The 23,201-nt window shown below is 53.1% G+C and overlaps 1 protein-coding gene across 1 annotated transcript in view; it reads right to left on the minus strand.

The window, feature by feature from the left end:
• The window catches only part of MYO5B (myosin VB), a gene marked incomplete at its 5' end in the record, with an annotated part of 171,587 nt that extends 152,629 nt beyond the window's left edge, over positions 1-18,958 (minus strand). The window contains one exon of the mRNA XM_084278155.1: positions 18,932-18,958. Coding sequence (XP_084134281.1) covers positions 18,932-18,958 — 27 coding nt within the window. The remainder of the gene's footprint in view (positions 1-18,931) is intronic.
• Positions 18,959-23,201: the final 4,243 nt, after the last annotated feature.

Here is a 23,201-nt window from a genome sequence, read left to right on the forward strand (position 1 = left end):
CTGGGATGGGGGGTCATTCCTCACCCCCTTCCCCTGCTGCACCGTGGGGTCCCACCCACAGCACACAGTCCTCCACCAACTTCTCCAACCTGAGTCCTTTCCCATGGGGCTTCAGCTCTTCCCCAGCTGCCCCAGGGTGGGTCCTTCCATGGGGTGCAGCCCCTCAGCCCCAGACTGCTCCAGCCTGGTCCCACACAGGGTCACCAAGCAAACCTGCTCAGGTATGGGTCTCTCTCTCTCTCTCACCACAGTCCTGCCAGGGTCTTGCTCCAAGGTGGGTCCCAGCATCTCCTGCATGTCTCCCTCTGCTCCAGCCTGGGGCCTCTCCACGGGCTGCAGGGGGGGTCTGGGCCTTTCCCATGGGCTGCGGGGGGACACCCGCTCCACCATGGGTTTCTCCAGGGGCTCAGGGGCATCTTCCTCTCCAGCCCCTGGGGCCCCTTCATCCTCTGATGAAGACACCATCGCCCACCTCTCTGCACCCTCCTGGCAGGGCAGGGGAGGTGGGGAGAAGGGCTCCCCTCAGCCTCCTCTTCTCCAGGCTCAACACCCCCAGCTCCCTCAGCTGCTCCTCAGAGGATTCACCCTCCAGCCCCTTCCCCAGCCTGGTTGCCCTTCTCTGCACTCACTCCAGGACCTCAATGTCCTTCTGATGCTGAGGAGCCCAGAACTGGACCCAGCACAAGAGGTGCAGCCTCACCAGTGCCCAGTACAGGGATACAATCCCCTCCCTAGGAGAAGACGTATTCTCATCTAAGCATCTCCCCCACATTACAGGAGCATTTATTTATTCCACCCAGACAGTTACACACTACCCCTGGGCACAGGCAGTGCTGAGGAGACAGCAGGCACAGATTTCAGCAGGCAAGACTCATCTCTCACTCTTCCCATCATCAAGAGCAGTAGCCTGTTGTTCCAGGGACATCCCAGCTATGGGTTCTCCACCCCAGTACACATCCTCCAGCTCAGAACCAAGGGGTCTTGCTCCAAGACCAGGAAATCCAGTTCCCATCTGCAGGATGCATCTCCCTTCACTAAGGATGTGCACTTACACTCACTATTCAGACGATGCCCCTTAATGCCACCACAACATCTTAAGGAGTACAAACCTGTCTCAAGTATAATCATAGAATCCCAGACTGGTCTGGGTTGGAAGGGACCCCAAGGGTCACAGAGCTCCAACCCCCTGCCACAGGCAGGGACACCAACCTCCAGGCCTGGAGCTACACAAGGTTGTCCCATCGTACATGGCCTTAAACACCTCCAGGGACAGGGAATCCACTACCTCTCTGGGCAGCCTGTTCCAGCACCTCACCACTCTCTCTGTAAAAAACTTCCCCCTAATATCTAATCTAAACCTTCCCTCCTTTAGCTTTAGTCCATTCCCCCTTGTCCTGCCATTATCTGCTCTTTTTAAAAGCTGAATCCCCTCCTGCTTATAAGCTCCCTTCTACTTAAACATACTCTTTCCAGCCAAAGTGGGGGATGAAAATAGCGACTCTTTCCCTCTCCTTTAGGGAATGACTTCATGCTTCACTAGGCAGATGAATAAAACAAGGGGCAGGGGGAAGAAATTGAAGAAACATTCTGTTACCCCAGTTCATTTTGCTGTGAAAGTGAAGCTTTGGCAAACTGCTGCCAGCTCCCAGCTCACAACACACACGCTTCTGCCCTTCCTGTACAAAGGGCTCAGTCCCAACACCTGAGTTCCTGCCAACCCCACGGGCCATGGGCTGCACAGGAACACCTGGACCCATGCTGCTACCTTCAGACACCCCCATGGGGTCACACGAAGCCCCAGATGACACACAGCATCACTCACACCATGGGTCTGTCCTGCAGGACCTCCAAACTGCCAGCCATGCACATCCGTGCATGCAGCAGTGGTTTGGGACCCTGCTTGGAAGGGAATGGTGTACGAACCTCAAACAGGCAGGGAGATGCAGAACTGAAGCTGTGTGTGTCCCTTCACAGCTGCTGTTCCATCTCCACCTTGGGGCTAGGTCTTACATCCCCTGTTTCATGCTAATACGAACCTGCAGTCTGCTGTGAACTTTCAAAAAGTGTTTTTAGGGGGAAAAAAAAAGAAATCATCTCCATTTGGATCACCATGCTGGTCATCTTCTCTAGCCACCCAACCTGTGAAGTGCAAATTGATGTGTCAGTCCTGAGAAACGCTGAGTTACAGAGCATCTGGGGCTGCCCACATGCAGTGGGAAGTCAGGCAGTCGTGGGGTGCAAGGAATGGTCCCTCCTCTCCAGCCTTCTCAGACCTCATGTGAAGACCTACAGAGACCTGACTGCCTAGAGGTTGACACGCAACAAGTCCAAATTTCTATTCCAGAAGCCATTTCCAAAGCCTTTAGCATCCCCATGTTGCTTAACAAGACATCCTCCAGTTTCTAAAGCAATTAGTCTTCGAAACCCTATTGCCTTTCACAGCATGGGTCACCCACACCAGCTCCCTCCCAGCAGCTAACAGCAAAACAAGCTGCTGCCAGCCAAACTCCTGCAGTCAACAGGCTGCAAGAAGAGGCTGCTCATCCACCTCCTCCTCAAATGCAATGTAAAATTCACAGAAATCTCCCCATTTTATGTCCTTCACAAGCACTTCTTGTGGAGCCATTGCTGGTGAGGTGCCCACCAGCATCTTCAAGCTAACACCAAAGCACAGACTCCTTCCCAGCTGTGGTGGAGATGAGACCTCCCCCCCCCCCTTTCAGTACAAAGATGTACCATACAGAAGTACTTGGCTAAGAGCAGAGACTGGGATGAGAGAGGAGCAGGTCCTATCAGAGCATCAGCGAGATGGATCCAACAGCAGGAAGGTAAATATTTGCTTTCCCCCTCCTCTCCCCTGTCTTCCCTGTGCTGTGTTTGCCAGACAGGGTCACTTCCAGATGCCACGCTAAAGGATGTCCCCACCGTGCTGGAAAGCCACATGCCAAGTAACCCTGCAGAGCACAACCAGCTCAGACTGATGTCCTGGGGACATGCCAGCCACCTCCTCTTGCTTTTCCTTGATGCTTTCAACCACTCCCCTGTGGAGGAGCACAGAAGTCCCTGTATTTCCATGCTCCCTCCATCACTGGCATTTCCAGCCGTGGCAACGTGGACCTGAGCTCCAGCCTAATGCATTTTGGGAAAGCCACCCCACCTGAAAGCCAGCGCTGCCCAAGCCTTTACAAGGTCTGCAGAGACAGCACTGACAGCCACAGCCATGCACAGGCAGGTGACAACAGGGCTGTCACCGATGGGCACGGCGTGGCCACACACTCAGCTCATTTTGGCTGCCAGCACTGTCTTGCCAGTGAGAAACCCCAAGGGACTGCTTTTCACAACAGCTCTTTTCATAGCAAAGCAGCTTACCTGTTTAAAGGGTATTTTAGCCTGCTCTCAAAGGTGGTTTTTCCTCCTTTGGCTACAACCAAAGCACTATGAAAAGACTGGGCTCTGTTTGAAAATAAATCAGCCCAAACCCAGCATCTCCCTTCACCTGCTTCCAGACAGAAATGCTGGGTGGGAAAGCTCACAAGCTGGGATTTCCCTGCTCCTCTGAGACTTCTTGAAGTCCCATCAGGATTTGCATGCAGAGAGAAAACCCACGTTGTGTTTTGCAGCAGCACTGGGGGGAAAAAAAGTCGCAAGTCTTTCTTTATTATGAAATAAAAGGGTAGGAGCTGTGCTGGTAGCTAGACAGACTGCTGCAGCTAAGGTTTGTTATCGCTCCTAATGCCCAGAAACTTTAAATCCCCCAAATTGGGGAGTTTTGTGAGGATGTGGAAGGGATGTGCAACAGAAGTAGAGATCATCAACTGCTAACCCCCTACAGAGGAGCTCAGGGGGTTCAACAGCATCCTCAGAGACAGGGGAAACCCACAGCAAGGCTCATGCTGGGGGGGAAAGATGCTGCTCCAGCATGCAGCCACAGGATCATCACCACCAGTATCTGCCTGTTAAAGGGACACTTGAATCCTAAAGAGACCTAACAAGATTTCACATGTCATGTCAGCCCTGGTGTGAGATACCCACATCCAGTGCAACCAAGAAAGTGCTGATGGGGTGAAGGAGACCATGTTTGCCCCCTTCACTGCAGGTTTACTCTGGGAGCACAAGATTCTCTGCTTCTCTGGTAGCTCCAGCTTTTCTTCAGCTCAGCCTGGAAATGAAGGATGAGAAAAGCCAAGCCTCCATCCTCAACTGGCCTGCTTTCCTAGGACAACTTAAACATCCTCAGTACAACCCAGCACTGAAAGCAAATGTCTTGGATGGGTGCTGTGACTCCCAAGAGACCCCTCCAAGAGGAATCACAGGCACTGGACAGCTGTGTTAACACAGCAGCCAGCTTTGAAAGTGGGTATAAGTTGTGTATAAAGCCCGTAAGAGACAGGAGTTGATGCTGTTCATGGGGTTAAAGCAGCAAAGGCAGATGGAGCCAGGGCCCTTTCCATCTCTTGAGGTGTTTCAAAGCTAGTTGGCTTTCAAATGACAGGCTGAGGCTCAGATCTGTGTTCATCTCCAGCACGTCCAGCTGCAGGGCTGGCTCTTTTGGGCCTTGGTCACTGTGTTTCACTCTGTCCAGACTTGGTAAGTGACACACGTTTTGTGTGAGCAGGAGCAGCAGAGCCAAATCTTTCCAGAACAGCCTCTTCCCTTCCAGACAAATGAACTGAAGTCCAGCCTCACTGCAGGACAGGTTTGTCCAGACCCCCAGATGTATTTTAGCTCTTCCCAACTTCCCAGCTGCTTCTAGGGGGACAGGAGAGTGAGCAGGAACCCAACGGGGTACCACTGCTCCCCAGCCACCCAGAGATCAGACGAGCTCTCAGCATCCTGCACGGCTTCAGACAGGTCTTCAGCATCCCCCAATAATGCTCCAGAAACTCCCCATGAGCATTCCATGAGGCACAATCACAGCAACACAGAATCATAGGGTTTGGCAGGTGCCTCCAGAGCCCATGGGGTTCAACCCCCTGCCAAAGCAGGGTCCCTAGGACAGGGCACACAGGTCGGTGTCCAGACAGGGCTGGAATCTCTCCAGAGAAGGAGACCCCACACCCCCTGGGCAGCCTGTCCCAGGGCTCCCTCACCCTCACCATGAAGAAGTTCTTCCTCTACTCTATAATTCGCAGCCATCACCCCTTGTCCTGTACCCACAGACCACTGAAAAGGGGCTGCCCATGTCCCCCTGTGTCCCACCCTTCAGCTATTGATCCCCATTGACCAGACCCCCCCCTCAGGCTTCTTCTCTCCAGGCTGAACAGCCCCAGGTCCCTCAGCCTTTCCTCCCAGGGGAGATGCTCCAGGCCCTTCATCATCTCCATAGCCTCCACTGGACTCTCTCTTTTTTATACCAGGAAGCCCAGAACTATGGCAGTCTGGAGTTCAAAGCCCCCGTGACCAACCCACCAAGCACTCAGAGGTAGGCACAAAGGAAATGGATCTATCTAGACAAGCACCAGGGCTGCACATCTTCCTGCAATCATGGTAACAGCACATAAAAGCAGCATTTACCAACTGAGGTGCTGCCAAAAAATGGTCTGTCTACTGGCTTCAGAGTTTAAAGGCAGAAGCAGCAAGACTCTGACCTGAGAAAGGGAATATGCTGCTTGGCAAGGATGCTTGAAACCTGTAACAAGGGTCTTGAGAGAATTTGGGGAGAATGAGTGTTGGGGGGTTGGGTTTTTTTAACTGTGGGAGAAGAACAAAAACAGAGCACTAAAAAACACCTACAGCTGAATGACCATTCAAAAGGTGGGTTTCAGAAATAATAGTAAAAGGTTGAACACTTGGATCCCCATCCAGAAAGCAGAAGCCGTTTGGGCACACCCCTAGAATGGAGCTTTTTTCCCCCCAAAAAAACCACTACCCAAGCAGAGCAGAGCATCTTCCCACTGCTCCCTGGTCTCCAGCTTTGCTCCATCACCTTGGACATTCCCACCAGCACAGTGCATTGCAAGATCCAGCCAGAGTTCAGCTCCAGTAGGAAGTTCAGATAGCAGCATTGCTGTGATAGTCTGGAAGGAGCACAAAGCTGTTTTTCATAAGGGGTTGTGAGAAGCTTTAAGCAGACTGCGCTGGTTTCCCTCAGCTCATATGGCTGCAAAGACAAAGCCCTGCACAAAGAGACAGCCTCAACAAGTTGCCTGACAGAACCTGCAGCGCAGAAGGTGATGTGGCTACTGCATGGAGGCTGCTTGCTTTGGTTGTCTTTGGAGAAAAAGTTTATGCCCTGCAGATTTAAGCACCAGGTTTGTCTTTCCCACAGTTTTGTGACATCCCTGCACCACACCTCCATGCTTCTGCTGTAGCCAGAAGCCAAAGATGAGGGATGAACCACACATCATATTCCTGGTGCAAAGAGAACACCTGGATATGGATTTACAGACCAATATTCTTCTGTTATGTGCTTAGGATGCACCTCGAGGAGTGGACACCTTCCTTGCTGGGACACTCACAACAGGTTCCCCATCCCCAGTCAACACTGGTCACCAAGAGTGACCATATCATGCTGGAACACGGCTCCCCAACACGCTCCATCACAACACCCATCAGACACCTCCCCCTGTACCCAAGGAAATATCCCCCCAAAAACAAACCCATCCTGAACCAGGGACAGGGTCAGCTCGGTAAAAGGAAATTCAGAAATTAGTTCTCTCTCCTGTGAGCGCTTCTCCCTTCCCCACCACGTAGCACAACCTCTGTTGTCTGAAAAGCCTTTATCTGAAAGTGGGTCATGTCTCCTGGCATTACTAAATCTTCCCAAATTTCCCCTGATTAGTCAAACGCGATATCCTCTCTGACATCTGAGTGATTGAGGTAGTGTGTAATGCCATTTTTCCCCTGAATGAGCCACATCAAAGAGGGTTGTGAGCCGAGAGACAGCGCACGGGATAAAACAGTCACCAGCAGATTGTCCCCAAAACATTACCAGGGAAGCCTGAATTGTTTTGTTGGAAGGTTTTTCCTCCAGACACATTCAGCCTTTAATACTGAACGCTGAGGAGACAAGAGGGGTGAAACCTCACTAAACTTATGGGCTGCAGGGACACTTCTGCACACTGAAGTGCTGGGGATTTTCTATGAGCCACAGCACCCAGTCAGCTCTTCACACAGGGACACCAAAAACCGCTGTGCTGGAGATTAGTGACAGCCTAAATTTGAGTGATACCTTGCAAATGAGCTGATATTAAAGCAGAGTCTGAGACTAAAAAGGAGGTGGGGGTAAGTAATCCCACTACTCAAAAGAAACCCCATTATTTAAAGTTGGGATATAACAGGGTGTAATAGCTCAGACATGGTTCAAATATCATCCTTTGGAACAGGGATGCCATGACCCTGGGAGGATGCTCAGCCATGACAAGTGCTGCCCCAGGAATGGGAGCTGGGGCTGAGCTCCCTCCTCGCAGCAAAAGAGCTGGAACTCCAAAGTACTTTCCAGGTCAGCTATTAGATGAGATCTGGGCAAAGTTTAGCAAGTAACAGCAGGGCTAGCTTGCGTTCTGTTGATTTGCTTCACGTGACCTTCTGGTGCTCAAACTTTGTACCAGAGCAAAGACGGCCAGAGACAACACCTTTTTCAGTCAAACATTAAATAATTTAAAAGAAAAAGAAAAAAGGAAACAGTGAAAGTTTGGAGATTCTATAGGCTGTTTGGCACTGCAAAATGGAACGTTCTATTTCTGAGGGCAGAATAGGAGAATGGAATTTTATTCTCTTTTTAAATGTGGATTTCTGCACCTCACCGTCCCTCAGACAGAAAGAAAGGCCCTAGGGAAGCTGCACTGGGGTGAGATCAGCAGTTTTTCTGCTTAATGATGCAGTTTGGGATGCAAATGCAGGCTTGAGGAGCTCACCTGCATCCCATTCTCCAGGGGGCTGCAAGGAACTGCACCTCCTGAAGCGGCCTCATCCAGCCCATCCTCTCCAGCACCGAGTGTTGAGGGCAGAAACACACATTCCCAAAGTTGGTTTAGCCCCACCCTGATGGCCAAGCAAATGGATGTTGCCCAGCTTTGAGAGACCTGAAACACTGCCTGTCTCCATCTGGCATCACAGGGTGAGTCCCTGCGCTCCCATGCCCAGGCAGGGATTTCCCTTAAATAAGCCGGTGCGAGCACAGCCATCACTCACCGAAACCACAGCAGGGAGAGGAAAGCATGAAGAGGATGAAGATTAGCTCTGACAGCCTTGACTCCGAGTTTATTTTGGCACGACGAGAGCACACGAGGCTTCAAAGCAGCTCCCAGAGAGCGGGCGGGAGGCTGGGCAGCAGAAACCACCCCAGGGCAGCAGCAGCCCCCAGCTGCACCCACTGCACCAGCCTCTTAACCCTCAGCATCCACACTTACCAAAATTCAGATTTACACACTTAACACACCCAGCTCCTCTTATTTTTTCCCCTCCCCCCTTTTTCCTTTTTTTAAAACAAAAAGAATTGTTGTATTTAAGAGCTCTGCCTCCATCCTGCATGACAGATGAAGCAGAAGCATTTGTCTCGCCACCCTGCACAGTGAGGAACAGGTTCTCACCTCGCTGGGGCAAGGTCCAAACAATAGCGAAGACCTGAGAAAGGGAAATGGAAAAAAACTCGACAAGCAGAGAGAAGCAGAGATGAGATTTCAAGCCTGGTATATCTAGGCTCCACAGAAAACAAAGCCACGACCTTCTTGTCTTTCTGGCCAGGGTCTCTGTAACTCCCAGGGACACAAAGCATGTGCTGCAGTAGGCCCACCTCAAAAAGAGTCCCTCATCCAGGGACCTGGGTCCCCTGACAGCCATCCAGTCATTTATAAAGCATCCCCAGCCACACTTGGGCACGTCATGGCCAGACAGAAGTGCATTGCATCTCTGCAGCACTGGGATCTGGGGGAGAAACCCCCAATATTCGGAGCAGGGAAGTCCCTGCAGACACCTCTGAGGGCAGCTCTCCACCAGTCACAGAATCACACAGTCACAGGGGTTGGGAGGGACCTCCAGAGATCATCAAGTCCAACCCCCTGCCCAAGCAGGGTCCCTAGGACAGGGCACACAGGGAGACATCCAGATGGGGCTGGAATCTCTCCAGAGAAGGAGACTCCACACCCCCTGGGCAGCCTATTCCAGTCCCCAGGTATTCACACCTTGTGCCTTCCAGAAGAGCTTTCTAGCAGTGTTAGAGGTCTTGCTTCAGCCAAAACAAGCCTGGTTGGTACCATGGGGTTGTAGTGCAAGTGTTCACGCTCTATCCCAGCAGAGAAGTAGCTGCTTTACAAAGCCAGGGGGAGACAGGAAAGCGAGGGGACAGCAGAGTGACACCAGAAACTGCCCAGTGACACTTGGTCCTCAATTTCCTTTGTTACTTTATTTCTGACCACTGAATGTGGTGAAGATAGGCAGAAACGGGCACTTCATGACTGTAGAAATAGCTGGCAAGAGCCACGCTGGTATTCACACATCTGCCTCCCGTTGAGGCCTGCCTGGGTCTAGAGCAGGCCCTGCTTCCCTGCACCCCCACCTTGTCTCTAGAACAGCACACAGGGCCCTACCAGGGGATGTGTGGCCAAGTCAAGAGCAGAATAGTCTGGTAGTACCATAGGAACGTCACCTCCAGCTCTCCACCTCCACCCTGCCAGGAGATGAAGTCGTTGACTGAGACTCACGCTGTCCCTATGTTGGTGAGCACTGCTCCCCTCTCCCAGCTGGACATCATGCTCGCTGCCCAAAACAGCAATACCCACAGCACCTGCGTTATCAGAGCTCAAAGTAATTAAGAAGTGTAAATCCACAAGGGAGTTGCTCAGCTTAATTACACTGAAAATTACAGCTCCCATCATCTTGGTATCTCTGCACCCACTTGCTGCCTTGAGATACGCTTACGATGACTCTCTGGTTGCTTGGGGTGTAGCAGCAGGGACTGGCTACATGGCAGGCATGTGCATCAGGTTTTTTTAAGATTTTTTAATTATTTTTCCTTTTTTTAAAACATTATTTGACACCCATTTCCTCAGACACAAGTCAGCAGCCTCAGCTGCCTGCTCACATCCAGCTTTGCTTGGGGAATTTGGCAGCTGGAGGTTTGCCTGAGCCACCTGAAATTGTCCCCAGGGGTCTTTCATGAGAAACCAAACATCCCCACCACCACCCCCCACCATTTTTAAAAGCCATCTTTAAGTGTATTACGGGCCCTCTTTTCTTTGAAGAGCAGTGACTCGTGAGAGCAACTCCAGAGATGTAACATGTCATTTCACTAAGTACTGCCCATGATTCACCCACAACACATCCTGCTCTCCACAGCCCTGTAAATGGTGGTTAGCACATCCTACCAGCACCTTGCACCTCAGCAGAGCTATCGGGAGGCAGTTTGGGCAATGACTCCAAGGAAGGGTGAGCGTGCAGATTAGCTGGGTTCAAGCACCCACACTGCACCTCAGTGGAGCCACGAAGTGAAATGTACCCCTCCACAGAGCCAGCCAGCCCCACGGGGTTCAGCAGGATGGAAACCAGTCATGAGCAGAAAGGGTTGGTCAAGCATGGAGAAGACTTATCTGTGTTCTCAAGAACATAGAGGCAAATGGGCCTGTCGGCAGAAGGATGGATGAACAAGGGGAATGATGGATGAGCAAGGGGAACATCCGAAAGGCAGGATGAACACAGCTCACACATCCTGTCAAGGAGCTGGGTCATGTTAGCACTAAGCACCAAGAGCTCATGAACATCAGGTGCCCAGACAATACTGGGTACACCACCACCCCCAGTGCCATCACCGATGCTGCTACAGGAAGATGAAATACGGGCTGAAAGAGGCGATGGCCCTGCCTTCAGGGGCATCCCAACACCTACCCCGCACCAAAAATGGAGCTGAGGAGGTCAGCCAGACGTGTGTTACATGCTCTCATTGGCAGAGCAGGGTCTGAATGTCCAGATAGCACCACCTGCTTCATACCAACAAGCACAGGGAACCAAAAGCCAGAACTAAAACACACCACTCGTGAAGGAGAAATGTTTTGGGTTGGTTGGCTTTAATCAGATGAGCTTTAGTTAAGAGCGGTGAAGGATGGTGGAGGAGCTGTGGCACCATCCCACTGCCTTGCACCAAGCAGCGGGTTTGGGGCCCTACCCTGCAATTAGGGTTTCGCATCCCGCATAGGCTGGGTTTGCGAAGGCGTGCGGCCTGTCGCGCTCTCAGGCCTGCAGCCAGGCCTTCAGCCCGCTCCTGGGACTGGCAGCTTCAGTAAGCTGGAGAAGGCAGGGCACAGACAAACCAAGGACAGGAGGAGAGCACAGTGGGAGAAAAGGGCACCTTCCCAGTCCGAGGGTTTTCCCCATAGGGATGCACCTCCCCATATCCTCTGGATACTGCGGCAAAGGCAAAGAGCAGGAAAACCAAATCCTAAACAGCCTCATCAGTAAAACTGATGAGTTTACCATGATCTGGGCATCACAATGAAGATTGTTCAAATGAAGAAGGCCACATGAAACCCACCACCCCCAAGCCCCAGTCTGCCCCAGCCCCACCAACGTCTCTGGATAGGTTTCTGCTCATTTCTGTACGAACAAGCTAAGCCAAAACCCAAACCAACCCCACAAGATGTGTCTTGCAGCTGGCCACGGGCATATGTGGCCAACTGCTCTACACAACCAACTGAAACCTGAAAAATACAGTTCCCTGTTAAACTCCTTGCTAAAGTGTTCTGAAAACATTTCAGGCATCTGCCAAAACTTTGGGTCTTGCTGCAAGAAACAGTCCTGGTCTGAACTGCAGCCCACACTGATACTCCTTTAACCAGTGCAAAAGGCCTCTGTTTGCAGAACGGGTCAAAGAGCAGAGAATAACACTACAAAAAAAACCCCGACTCAGAACTTCACCTATGCTACCTGCTATTTATTACACCACTGACTAACTGGGAAGGTCCAAAGTCCACCTTCTCACTAAAGTTAGGTTTCTCCTGTGGTTTCCTCCCCAGACAACTTACACAGTAAGGGTAACACCACTTGTTTTTTTTTTTTTTTGGCCAGAGCTACAAACTAATTGGTGTGTAAACCAGAAGCCCAGCACACCCAGAAGTGCACTGCACACTGGCAAACTGAGCACAGCTTCAAATACAAACATGGATAGAAACATGCACTGCTTTCTTTCTGGGTCGTCAGAAGGGATGCCCACATCCACATTCAGGGTCATAATTTTCTCTACCTTGTTATTGGCAGCAAAGGAGAGTAACAAAGCAAAAATCCTCCCTCCTAATTACATTCCTCAGCAGCAGCCAGGCTGCCTGTGACAAATACCCCCGGTTACACTCCATCCTCAGGGCAGGAAAGTGGTAGGACTGACTGGCCCCATCCCATCAGAACCAGCACAAGCCATTGTGCTGCCTCAGACTCCAGACCTGTCACTGTCCCTAGGTTCCCATCCTGCACCCTGGAGTCAACCCAGCATCAAGCTGCAGCTTGGGCTTGCATGCATCAGTGTTCCCCACCACCCCCATCCCCAACGGCAACTTCACACCCTTAAAGCAGTACCAGGGCAGGAATTCTTAAAAATATTTATATTAAAAAAGTCAAATTGGCTAATCCCAAGCAGTGAGAGGGCACAAAGCTGGAACCCAGCTAATTAAGCCCTGCCAGAGTCACTCCTGGGGCTATGCCGGGTTCCATCCTCCTTAGACCAGCAGCTCTCATCTAACCCCAGGACAGATGCTGTTACAGGAGCCACTGAGATGAACTAATGCACAGAGAAAACACAGTTATTCTGGCACAGCCTGCTGTGATGGCACATGCATCTGCCCAGCTCTGTCAGAGCACGGGGCAAACTCAGTCCATCTCTTGCCCACCAAGGGAGAGAAATGCCCACAAAGGCACCAGTACCCATCTCTCACCTTCCCTGCACCTACTCAAGGCCACGTACCCAGAAGGCTGAGTGGTATCTGAAGCCCCAGGTTTGTTCCTGCTTCTCTCTCCTCTGTGCCACCCCAGGAAAGCTGAGGAGGTCTCCAAGTAGCTGCAGAGGTGGCTGTGCCCTTGGCCTGGTCCCCAGCTGCAGGGAGCTGGCTGGAGATACTGTGTTTTACATTTCAATGATTCTCCCTCTGCGACCACAGCTCATAAGGAGGAGGGATCGTGAGGAAAGCAGGGATGCTGAGGGATCCAGCTCCTTCAGCAAGGCAGCTCCATCTTTAATCACAAACCCCATCATAGCCTCCAAGCTGCCCTCACTCAGAGTCAGACATTCCCATAATACATTAAAAAAACAAACAAACCCCAAAAACCATCGGGAATAACCTGCTTTTCCTAACAGCAGCCACAAATGTCAGAGGCAGGAGTTCAGAAGCTCTGCAGCAAAGGTCCCAAGGATGTCCTGCAACTGAACCCCAAACTTTCCCTGTCCCCAGCTCTCATTCCTGGATTTTTTTTTCCCCTACAGGGCACACAGAAAATCATCTCTGCTCCTTCCCCAGCAGCTTCTCAACCCCAAACCGAACACGCAGGCACCCACTGTGGATGAATCCTCCCTGAGCCTTGAAGGATAAATCACTTTCAGAAGGGTTTTATGCCAGTTTATTGACTCCATCAGCGTGCGATCACACTGGCAATATGGGCTTTTTGCAAAGTTTCTCCCCCCAGGGTCAGAAACCACCAATTCATTCCAGCTACTTTATTTAATACAGCGAGTTTAAGTGAAACCCAGAGAGTTTTCTGCACCCAGCACTAGCCAACAGAAGAGGGTTTTTTTAATGCATCAAGTTCTACCATCTATTAAAGAAAAATACTTGGCAAATAACAGTCGCTTTGCAGGATGGGAGAAGGAAAATGTTTAAAAAAAAATAGAAATAAGAAAGGAACACTCATCCAGAGCTTGCAGCCCTTCTGAGGAGCATATCTCCAGCTGCACAGCACCCCAGGAGCAGAAAGGCAGAGCTTATTTCCTAGCCTGGCAGAAGCATTATTTCGCATGAGGTGCAGAGGCTACGCTCCAAATTAACAATTAGCATATTTTAAGGAGTACCTTGAGGGGGGGGGAGCAGAACATCCAGGAGCTGAAGCAATTACATGTGTTGTAGCAACGTGGAAAAGCTTCACCTGACAGGAACAAAGGCCAGCCATGCAAACGAGACTCATCTCCACAGATCAAACCCTTGCTGGAGATGGCATCTTCCAAGGAGTTGGGGGGAATGTCCTCCCCTCCACCCTGCCCAGCACCCAGCCCCGAGGAGCGAAGCAGCCCTGTTATCTCATTACAGAGAGGTGCTGGCAGGCTTACAGGGATTGGACTGCAGTTACCTCAGCTGTAGTTTAGCTGCATCAGCAACAGGTTTCTTTGGAGGCCTCCGGCTGCTTCAGCTACACAGGGTCTGAGAAACAGCCCCTGCCCAGCTGGGACCGGCACACCCTACCACTGCCGTGCTCCCCAGGGACATGGCAAGAGCAAAACCAGCCCAGGCAGCCTCAGAAAGACCTTCACAGGGGGTAGTTGGGCAGTGCAGAGGTGAGGTGAGGCTCCAGTGCTCCTGCATCTCAAACAGGGCTGGGGCATTTCTGCAAGTGGGAGCCCTCAATGCCAGCACCTCCCCTTGCACACGCTGGTGCCAGGGGCTCCAGGACCAGGTCTGCACCCTGTACCATACAGCTCCCATTCTGCTAGGATGCCAGTCGCCCTAAATTCATCTTGGGTGTCACGACAAAGTAAAATCCACAGCCAGGTAATCCCAAAACTGAGCCACAACAGTGCAACAGGGGGAGACAGGGGAGTGATAAACAGTGAGACTGAGGACCAATGAAGACACAGAGTGTATCTTGCTTTCAGCAAAATCTGACTAGTTGGTGCAGGTGTTGGGAGCCCAGATAAGCATGGAGAGGAGCCGTGGGGAGCGTGAGGAGGGCGTTCAGCCTTCATCCCTGGGGGTCACCGAGAGACCCCTGGGTGTCACTGAGCACGTGGGGGATTCACATCAGTGACTTCTCAGAAATCATTGGCATAGCCCAGCCTTTTCTTGGGAATGATAATGAATCTGTAGGGTTAATCTGTATCAGTAGGAGAAGTTTGGCTCTAATGGGCACACACATAGGGAGAGATGGATCCCCTGTGTGCCCAGAGCTGCAATAAAGGATCCCTGCCTCAGGGGCACCAAGGCCAGGGAGTCTGGATTCTGGCTTTCTGAGGCAGAAGTCCTCGTGTACAGCATCAGGAGCGGAGCAGCATTGTACTGGTCTCCCCATAACCATCCACCCCAAGTAGAGCCCTGCATGCTCGCAGGCTGACACAGTTTGGGAACTGCTCACGTGCTCATAATTAGGCACTGCTGTTAATTACCTGGTTTGATGGGGGCTATTAAACACCAGTCATCCCTGCTCTTAAAGGAGCAAAGAGGAGGAGGCATCCCATGAAGGTGGCCTCCACCAGCAACTGATGTTTCCAGGATGGGTTCCCCTTCAGCCTCAGTGCCCCTCAGGACGCTGCCGAGTCAGACACAGAGAATCCATCAGCTTGGCTTAACAAGCCTGAACTTAAACACCAAGAAAACACTACCTGTCCCACCAGGTCCCAGGAGATCTTCTGCAGGCATCGTGTGGAAGCCAAGGGCTCCCTACACAAGCCACAGCAGCTGCCCCTGCAGCCCAGCAGGATGAGAGGTGAGAGGACCTGTCCAGCCCCGCTCAGCTGCTCCAAAGAGGCTCTCCAGCACTTTCTCCCCTCAGGACTCAAGCATGAGGAGCAAGGCCTGTGAGGGAGGCACCGTGGCAGCCATGCTAACTCAACACCACACATCAGATCAGTAGGCTGTTAGCAAGGCAGCTGCATCGATTCCCAAGAGCCAGATCATCCACCTCGCCTCAAAAAGCCTCCTCCCCATCCCCCCGACAAGGTGACCCAGGAGGCCCCACCTCTGTGCTTGGGGAGTCCCCTCCTGCTCTGTAACACCCCTCTGAAGCTCTCCTGCTTTTCCCCCCCCTCCCTTCCTCTGCTCACACCTGGTTGCTCTGCAAGAGCATCTTCGATCACACAGACCACGCACCAACACCCAACAGCCCATGGTAGCTGTCCTCTCCCCATCACACTCTGGGAAGCTGCTGCACATGAGCCACAGGCACCCAGCGAGGTTCCAGGCCATGGGCTGGGACATCCACACAGGGGTGATGTGCAAGCAGGCACCCAGGCCCTCCTTAACACCTTCCCAGAGCAGGACAGAGAGCAGCTCACCTGCTTGGCCTCGGGGACCTCCATCAGCAATTCACACCCTGGGGATCAGCATCCCAGGGCTGATGGGCTGTTGTGGGTGTTTTTTTTTAAAGCCTTCTCTGTCCTTTTCCTTAGGCACTCAAAGTCACTCCCAGGAAACCTTTGCCTGCTGCTTCAAAGCTCAGTGTCAGCCCCGTGCAGGAGACGACCCAGCAGGACAGTCCTAAATTTCACAAGGCCAGCACTCAGCACACCAGATGACCCAAAATGGGTTCACCCCATCATCTGTGGCCCCACCACCTACTTAACACACTACCCATGTCCCCAAAACAACCGCACAAGGCAGCCAGACACCAGCAGGAGGGCCAGCACAGGAGCACCAGCTCTCATGAATCTGTATTGTTTAAATTAAAAATAAATTAAAAATTAATGAGAGGGACAAATTGAAACCAAACCTCCATCACACACTCACCCCCCCAGTGCCTCACCAAAAAGCCCCTACACAGCAGCAGGATCCCAAGCAAACCCCACCCACCCACCCAAGGATGCATCTTGCACCCACCCCACGGGCAAACAGCAGCATAAACCTGACCCAGTGAGGATGGGAACACGACGCAGGTTAACGACTCGGTGATCAAGTCAGGAATGAGTTAAGCTGGATGTTACAACCAGTGCACGGGCAGGGATAACGCAGCGCTCGCAGCCAGCATCCCTCCCCCCGTGGGTGCTTCCCATCGCGCCCCACCAGGTGCCATCAGGGCAGTGTAGCCGTGCCTTTCCTTCTGGTCTCTATCTCTTCCCAAGGGGAAAAAGAACTCAAACAAAAAGACACAAAAGAAAGAAAAGACAAAAAGAGGTTTCCAAGCCAGAGGCTTTGCTTTAGAAGCGCTCCCAGGAAGGACAGGGGGTCAAGCCCGCTGGCAGGCAGACCCGCCGAGACCAGAGGAGCTCCTTACAACTCCCACAAGTCCAAAGGATGGAGCTGCCAGACCCACAATCCATCCTGCACGCGTGGGGTACCCACCGGCAGGAAACCTCAGTGGCAAACCCCCGACATCGCGACAAAACCGCCGGCAAAACCAGTCACACGGAACAGAGACCCGTGAAACCCAGGCACGGAGGGAGGGCTGGTGCCAAGCTGGCAGCACCCCCACAGGAAGAATTTAACACACTACAATCCCCAAGCACTTCTCCCGATGAGCCCCCGGCAGGGAGTTACTGATGGCTCTTACTGAGCATCTTCCCTGGATCCCTGGGCGCCCGCAGCGCGCCCGGGCATCCCTGGGAAGATGCAGAGCGCAGGGAGAGGACTCTCCCCCCTCACTAGTCACCGCTCTGTACCGAGCGATTTCTTTCATCGGGCCGGGTCAGTCATCTTTCCAGATGCAAACCTCTGTCCGGGAAGGGGATGGAAACCCCCAAACCATACGGGAATGAGTCCCCCCCCGCCCAGCCCCTTTCAGGAGTGCCCCCGCAGCCTGCCCGAGCATCCCGCAGCCACAAGTTAATCTGGGGAGGGAAAAAAAGGAAAGAAAAAAGAAAAGAAGAAACAACCAACCAAAAAAAAAAGGCGGCACCTCGCCTGAATCCCAGGCGCTGCCTAAAAAAATCACCACCCGAGCTCCCCCGTTGCCACCGCGGCCACTTCTCCCGAGCCAACCTGGGCTCCTCTCCGGGAAGCGCTGGGCAGAGCCGCCGGCTGCCACCTTGAGCACCGTCCCGGCAGCGCGCAGCACCCTGCCAGGCCATCAGCCATGTTACCTGCCCCGGCTGCCATCAGGAAGAGGGTGCGCCTGGCCGTGCCCCTGGAGAGGGGCTGGTGAGCCCCCGGGAGCTGTGAGAACGGAAAGGGCTCCGGGGAGCCGGCACCTCGGGAGCGTTCCGAGCCAGTTCCGAGGGCTCCTTTCTTTCTCCTCTTCCCCCCCCCTTCCCGGGTGTTTCAGGAATACGGGGCTGGGGGGGGGGGGGGGGGGGGGAAGTAAACAAATAATTCCCTAAGGATTTTTGGGAAGCGGAGCGCGGTGTTGGGGTGAGGGACCCCAGGAGGGACGAGACCCCCCCCCCCCCACCGGCACAACCTCGACCCCTTCCCCGCACGGTCCCGGGGGTTTCAGGAATACGGGGCGGGGGAAGGGTGGGGGGCGGGATTTTGGGGAAGCGGAGCGCGCTTTGGCTGCGTGTGGGGGGTGAGGGACCCCAGGAGGGACGAGACCCGCGGAACAAGTTGGCCCTTCCCTGCGCGGTCCCGGGTGTTTCAGGAATACGGGGCGGCGGGGGGGTGGGGGGGGGGAAGGGGGATGAAAGGGTGAGGGGGGGGCGTGTAAAAACATAATCCCCTAAGGATTTTTGGGAAGCGGAGCGCGCTTTAGCTGTGTGCAGGCGGTGAGGGACCCCAGGAAGGACGAGACCCCCCCACGGCACAACCCCGACCCGCGGACCAAACCCACCCCTCCGCGCCACGGAACCAGCCCCGCCGGCCTCTCGGGGAGGAACCCCGAGCGGGGCCGCTACGGCCCACGGGGGGAATTGGGGGAGAGGGAAAAGCGATGGGGAGCTGAGGGGTACGCGACCCGGACCCCGGAGAGGCGATGCGCTAACAAGGATGGGGGAGAGGGGTGGGGGGGTCCCCTCCGCTCCCGGCGCCTCCGCTCCGGGGAGGCGCGGGGAAAGTTGCGGGTCCCCTCCCCGACTAGGAAACAGCCCCCCGAAAAATACAAGGGGGACATACACACCCCACCACCCCCTCCTCCTCCTCACACACACGCGCTTCCTACTCACCTTGGTGTAGAGCTCCGCGGCGGACATCGTCGGGGCGAGCAGGGCATTGAGCGGGACTCCCCCCACCCCCGGACCGACGGGCTGCCGGACGAAGGGACGGACACGGCGACTTTTATACCGGCCGGGGCGCGGGGAATCGAAGGGAGAGGGGAGGGGGTGGGCGGGAGGAGGAGGAGCGGGAGGAGGAGGTGGAGAAGGAGGAGGAGGAAGCAGCAGCAGCAGCAGCAGGACCAGCACCGCTCCGCCCCCGCCGCGCCCCGCCCCGCTCAGGTATGGGGATGGGCTGGGCTGGGCTGGGCTCGGTTCGGTTCTTAAATATATTTAAGATCATTTAAATGTATTTATTTATAAATATATAAATATAAATATATACATATAAATATATAAATATATTTATATTTAAATATCTTTCAGATCTTAAATATATTTAAGATCACAGAATCATAGAATCCCAGACTGAGCTGGGTTGGAAGGGACCCCAAGGGTCACAGAGTTCCAACCCCCTGCCACAGGCAGGGACACCAACCTCCAGGCCTGGAGCTACACAAGGTTGCCCAGGGCCCCAGCCAACCTGGCCTTGGACACCCCCAGGGATGGGGCACCCACCCCCTCTCTGGGCAGCCCCTTCCAGCCCCTCACCACTCTCTCTGTAAAAAGCTTCCCCCTAAGATCTCATCTCCCCCTTCCCTCCTCCAGCTCATGGTTTAATAGATGGTTTGGTCCCAGGATCCCTCAAATACTCAGGGTAAATAACGGGCACAAGAGTAGCAGGTAACGCTCCGGAGGTTCTCAGGACTGGTGAGTCACGGTGTCAGATCCTGCTGCAGTTCACCAGTCTGAGGTGAGCCTTGGTCAGAGGGAACCAGAGGCATGACCACTCTTTGAAGCATGCTCTGCTCCTCGCCTCCTCACTGCAAGGACATCAAAGGAACTGGAAGAGGGTGGAAATCAGTAGGATTAAGGAAAGTCTCCAATCTTGGCACAGAAGGTCATTCTGCTCATCGGTTAGGGGCAGCAAGAGGATGCTTTAACAGTCTGCTGACCCACCGAGCCGCTCAGCAGCCTGACAGGAGCCTTGTTCCTTCTTCTAGACCAACCTGAAGTCTACAAAGGACTGGTCAGCAAAGGGCTCAGCCCCACCAGCATGCCCATTGACCAGCGGTTTTCCCACAGAGGAGCCTGGTTATCCCGTTATCCTGCAGGACTTGCTGCCGAAGGCAAAGCTCTTCCCCTCTGATCTGTTATTTTTCTGCAGACTTCACGTTCACTGCAGAGGAATTTTGCTTCCAGGAGCAGGATCTCAGACACTTTGTAAGTGCATAACAGAGATGGCCAATACTTCTGAGCTACTGTTTTATTTAAATTATTTGAAAAAAAAAGCCCCAAACCCCAACTTTGCAGTGGTTCTGTGTGGCTCAGACTCACTGAGCTCACCAACGGGGTGCTCTTTGTCTCTCACATACAGGGCGTACCCAATGACAGTGTCACAGCCTTTAATAACATACTTTAATTAATCTTGGAGTTCTCAATGTGCTCTTAGGCTTGTTTTTCAAAGAGGGGTCACAGCAGTACAGAAAAAACCCTGCATTGCTTGTGCAGGGCTGCACCGGGAGTCTGTGGCAGAGCAGGAAATTAATCTCTTAATCATCCTGCCAATTTAACCCAGGGGTGAGAGCAGAGACCCCTCCTGAGCTCTTGGAGTGATTATTTCCATTATCTCCCACCTGCAAAGCAGGAGGAGCGGCTCTGGAGGCCTCTGTATGGCTTTGGAGATGGCTGCTGAAGAACACTGTGCTGGATTGGGATGGCACAACTCCCACCCAGTTTGCAGCGATGTCACCTTTGTGGAATTTTTAAGAGGGGATCTGATCAATGGGGATCAATAGCTGAAGGGTGGGACACAGGGGGACATGGGCAGCCTCTGCTCAGTGGCTGTGGGGACAGGACAAGGGGTGATGGGCTCAAGTTGGAGCACAGGGAGTTCCCCCACAATGTGGGGAAGAACTTCTTCCCAGTGAGGGTGAGGGAGCCCTGGGCCAGGCTGCCCAGGGGGTGTGGAGTCTCCTTCTCTGGAGAGATTCCAGCCCCATCTGGATGTCTCCCTGTGTGCCCTGTCCTAGGGACCCTGCTTGGGCAGGGGGTTGGACCTGATGGGCTCTGGAGGTCCCTTCCAACCCCTGTGATTCTGTCAGTCTGTGATTTATTTGCAGTCTCAGTGTCTGCAGGAGACCGACCCTGCTCAGGTAGGATGGAGGAACAAGACACAAAGAGGCTCTGGTGCTGCTCTTCCAGTCACTTGGCTGGATGCTACCACGTGTCGCTCTTCCATCTGTTGTCTGGGGAATCTGCTCTCCAAGAAGTTTCATGTGTTGGCACCCAGTATTTACCAGTGTAGGCCTAAAGGGCTCTGTGCTTGTGTCATGTGTTTCAAGTTGTTCCTTGGCCTTGATACAACCAGAGCAATAGAAGGAAGAAAAACAGGAGTGGGAGAATATCACAGCCCAACACCATGTTCACACGTTTGGGCAGTGTGGGAACTCAGCTCTGCTGGGAAAATCACCAGTTCTGCTGGGAAAATCTACCTGGCTCTGGCTGAAGTCTTGAGGCACTTGCTCCTGAGAGCAGGATCTAGCCCTGAACACATTGTGATGCTTGGGTGAAAAAATACACCCACAAAACCCCCACAAAACCCCCAAGAAAGCCCCATAGATGTGGCTTCTGTCTCCTGCAAAGCTTTGATCCCATGGCCACTGGAAGGATGGAAAGAGCCTTGTTAGCTCTCCACTGAGGGCTTTCTCTGTGTATGTGGGGCCAGGCAGAGGGTAGAGCTCACTTTGGGGAAGGGCCTTTGTGCTCCTGAGGTGCTGCTCAGGATGGGCCTTGTCTTGTGGTGAGCTGGGGCTCAGCCTCTTCTCCCAGGTAACCAGGGACAGGATGAGAGGGAAGGGCTGCAGGCTGCACCAAGGGAGGGTCAGGTTGGAAATGAGGAGACATTTCTGCTCAGGAAGAGCAGTTGGGCATTGGAAGGGGCTGCCCAGGGAGGTGGTGGAGTCACCAGCCCTTGGGGTGTTCAAGGGAAGGTTGGATGAAGCACTTAGGGACGTGGATTAGTGAGTAATATAGGGGGGCAGTTGGACTAGATGGTCTTGGAGGCATTTTCCAACCTTTATGACTCAGTGAAGGATAAACCCCACCACACAGTGCTGTGGCTCTCAGCAGGGCAGCCTCTCAGGGCCAAGGTTCTCCCAGCATTTACACCTGTCATTAGAGGGGCTGCTCTGCTGACATCACTGCTGCTGTTCCAGATCAAGATTCCTCTACCTGGCCCTTTGCAAACAGCTGTATGGCTTTCTCCAGGCAAAGAGCGTTCATCAGCTCAGGACCTGCTTTAGAACAAGATGATGAATCAACCATGCAGATTGTTTATTTCTGGTTTGTTCCAAGAGGTCAGGGAGCTGGGGCTCCTGGGCTCTGATTCCAGATGTTTATCAGCTCCTTATGCTTCCAGAGGAAAACATAGGAGTCTTACACTGAAAGGGAAGGTAGGGAGGAAAAAAGTGGTAGAGGAATTGCTTAGTGAGGGATGGAAGTGTGAGAAGAGAAGGGTGGAAAAGCCAGGGCTGGAGGACTGAGTGTAGAAGCTGAAGAGCTGACAGAGAAAAACATCTGCAGGTCAGTCAAAACTCAAAGGGACAGATAAAGCACTTCTGAGCACCACGAAGTCTATGAGCAAGACAGGATCTGAGGTGGTAAATGGACTCTTTGCTCCCCTCCTCTCCAAGGAGCAGAGGAGAACCCAGTGAATACACAGCAGGGAGCTGGTGAAGGGCAAAGCCGTGGGGAGAAGCAGGACGGCTCCCACCCATCCTCCTGGTGTCACACACTGCTCCTCCATCACAAAGGGCAGTCTGGACATCTGGAGGAGGTTTTCCCTCTCCCTGCTGCCAAAACCCTTCCAGCTGACCCCTGGCTATTTTTTATGCTGATGTTGTTAGTGCTCCAGACCCCTGCGCTGTGCCAATGCCAGAAGAGGAAGAGGGGCAGCAACTGGAGAGGAAGAGTTGCCATCAAAAATAACAAAAAACCCTTTTTGCAGGGAAGGGGTAACTCCAACACGTTTAATCTGCCCAAGCAGACTAGCTCTGGGACTCTGGGACTCTGATACTCCACAGATCCTTCAGCAGCTACTTCAATATATGCAAAGCAGCAGCAGCAGCTCTTCAGGACTTTCACAGCTTTACATTTAACAAGGAAAGTGAAGATGAGTTAG

Source organism: Gallinula chloropus, assembly GCF_964237585.1.
Source record: "Gallinula chloropus genome assembly, chromosome: Z".
In the NCBI taxonomy this organism is placed as follows: domain Eukaryota; kingdom Metazoa; phylum Chordata; class Aves; order Gruiformes; family Rallidae; genus Gallinula; species Gallinula chloropus.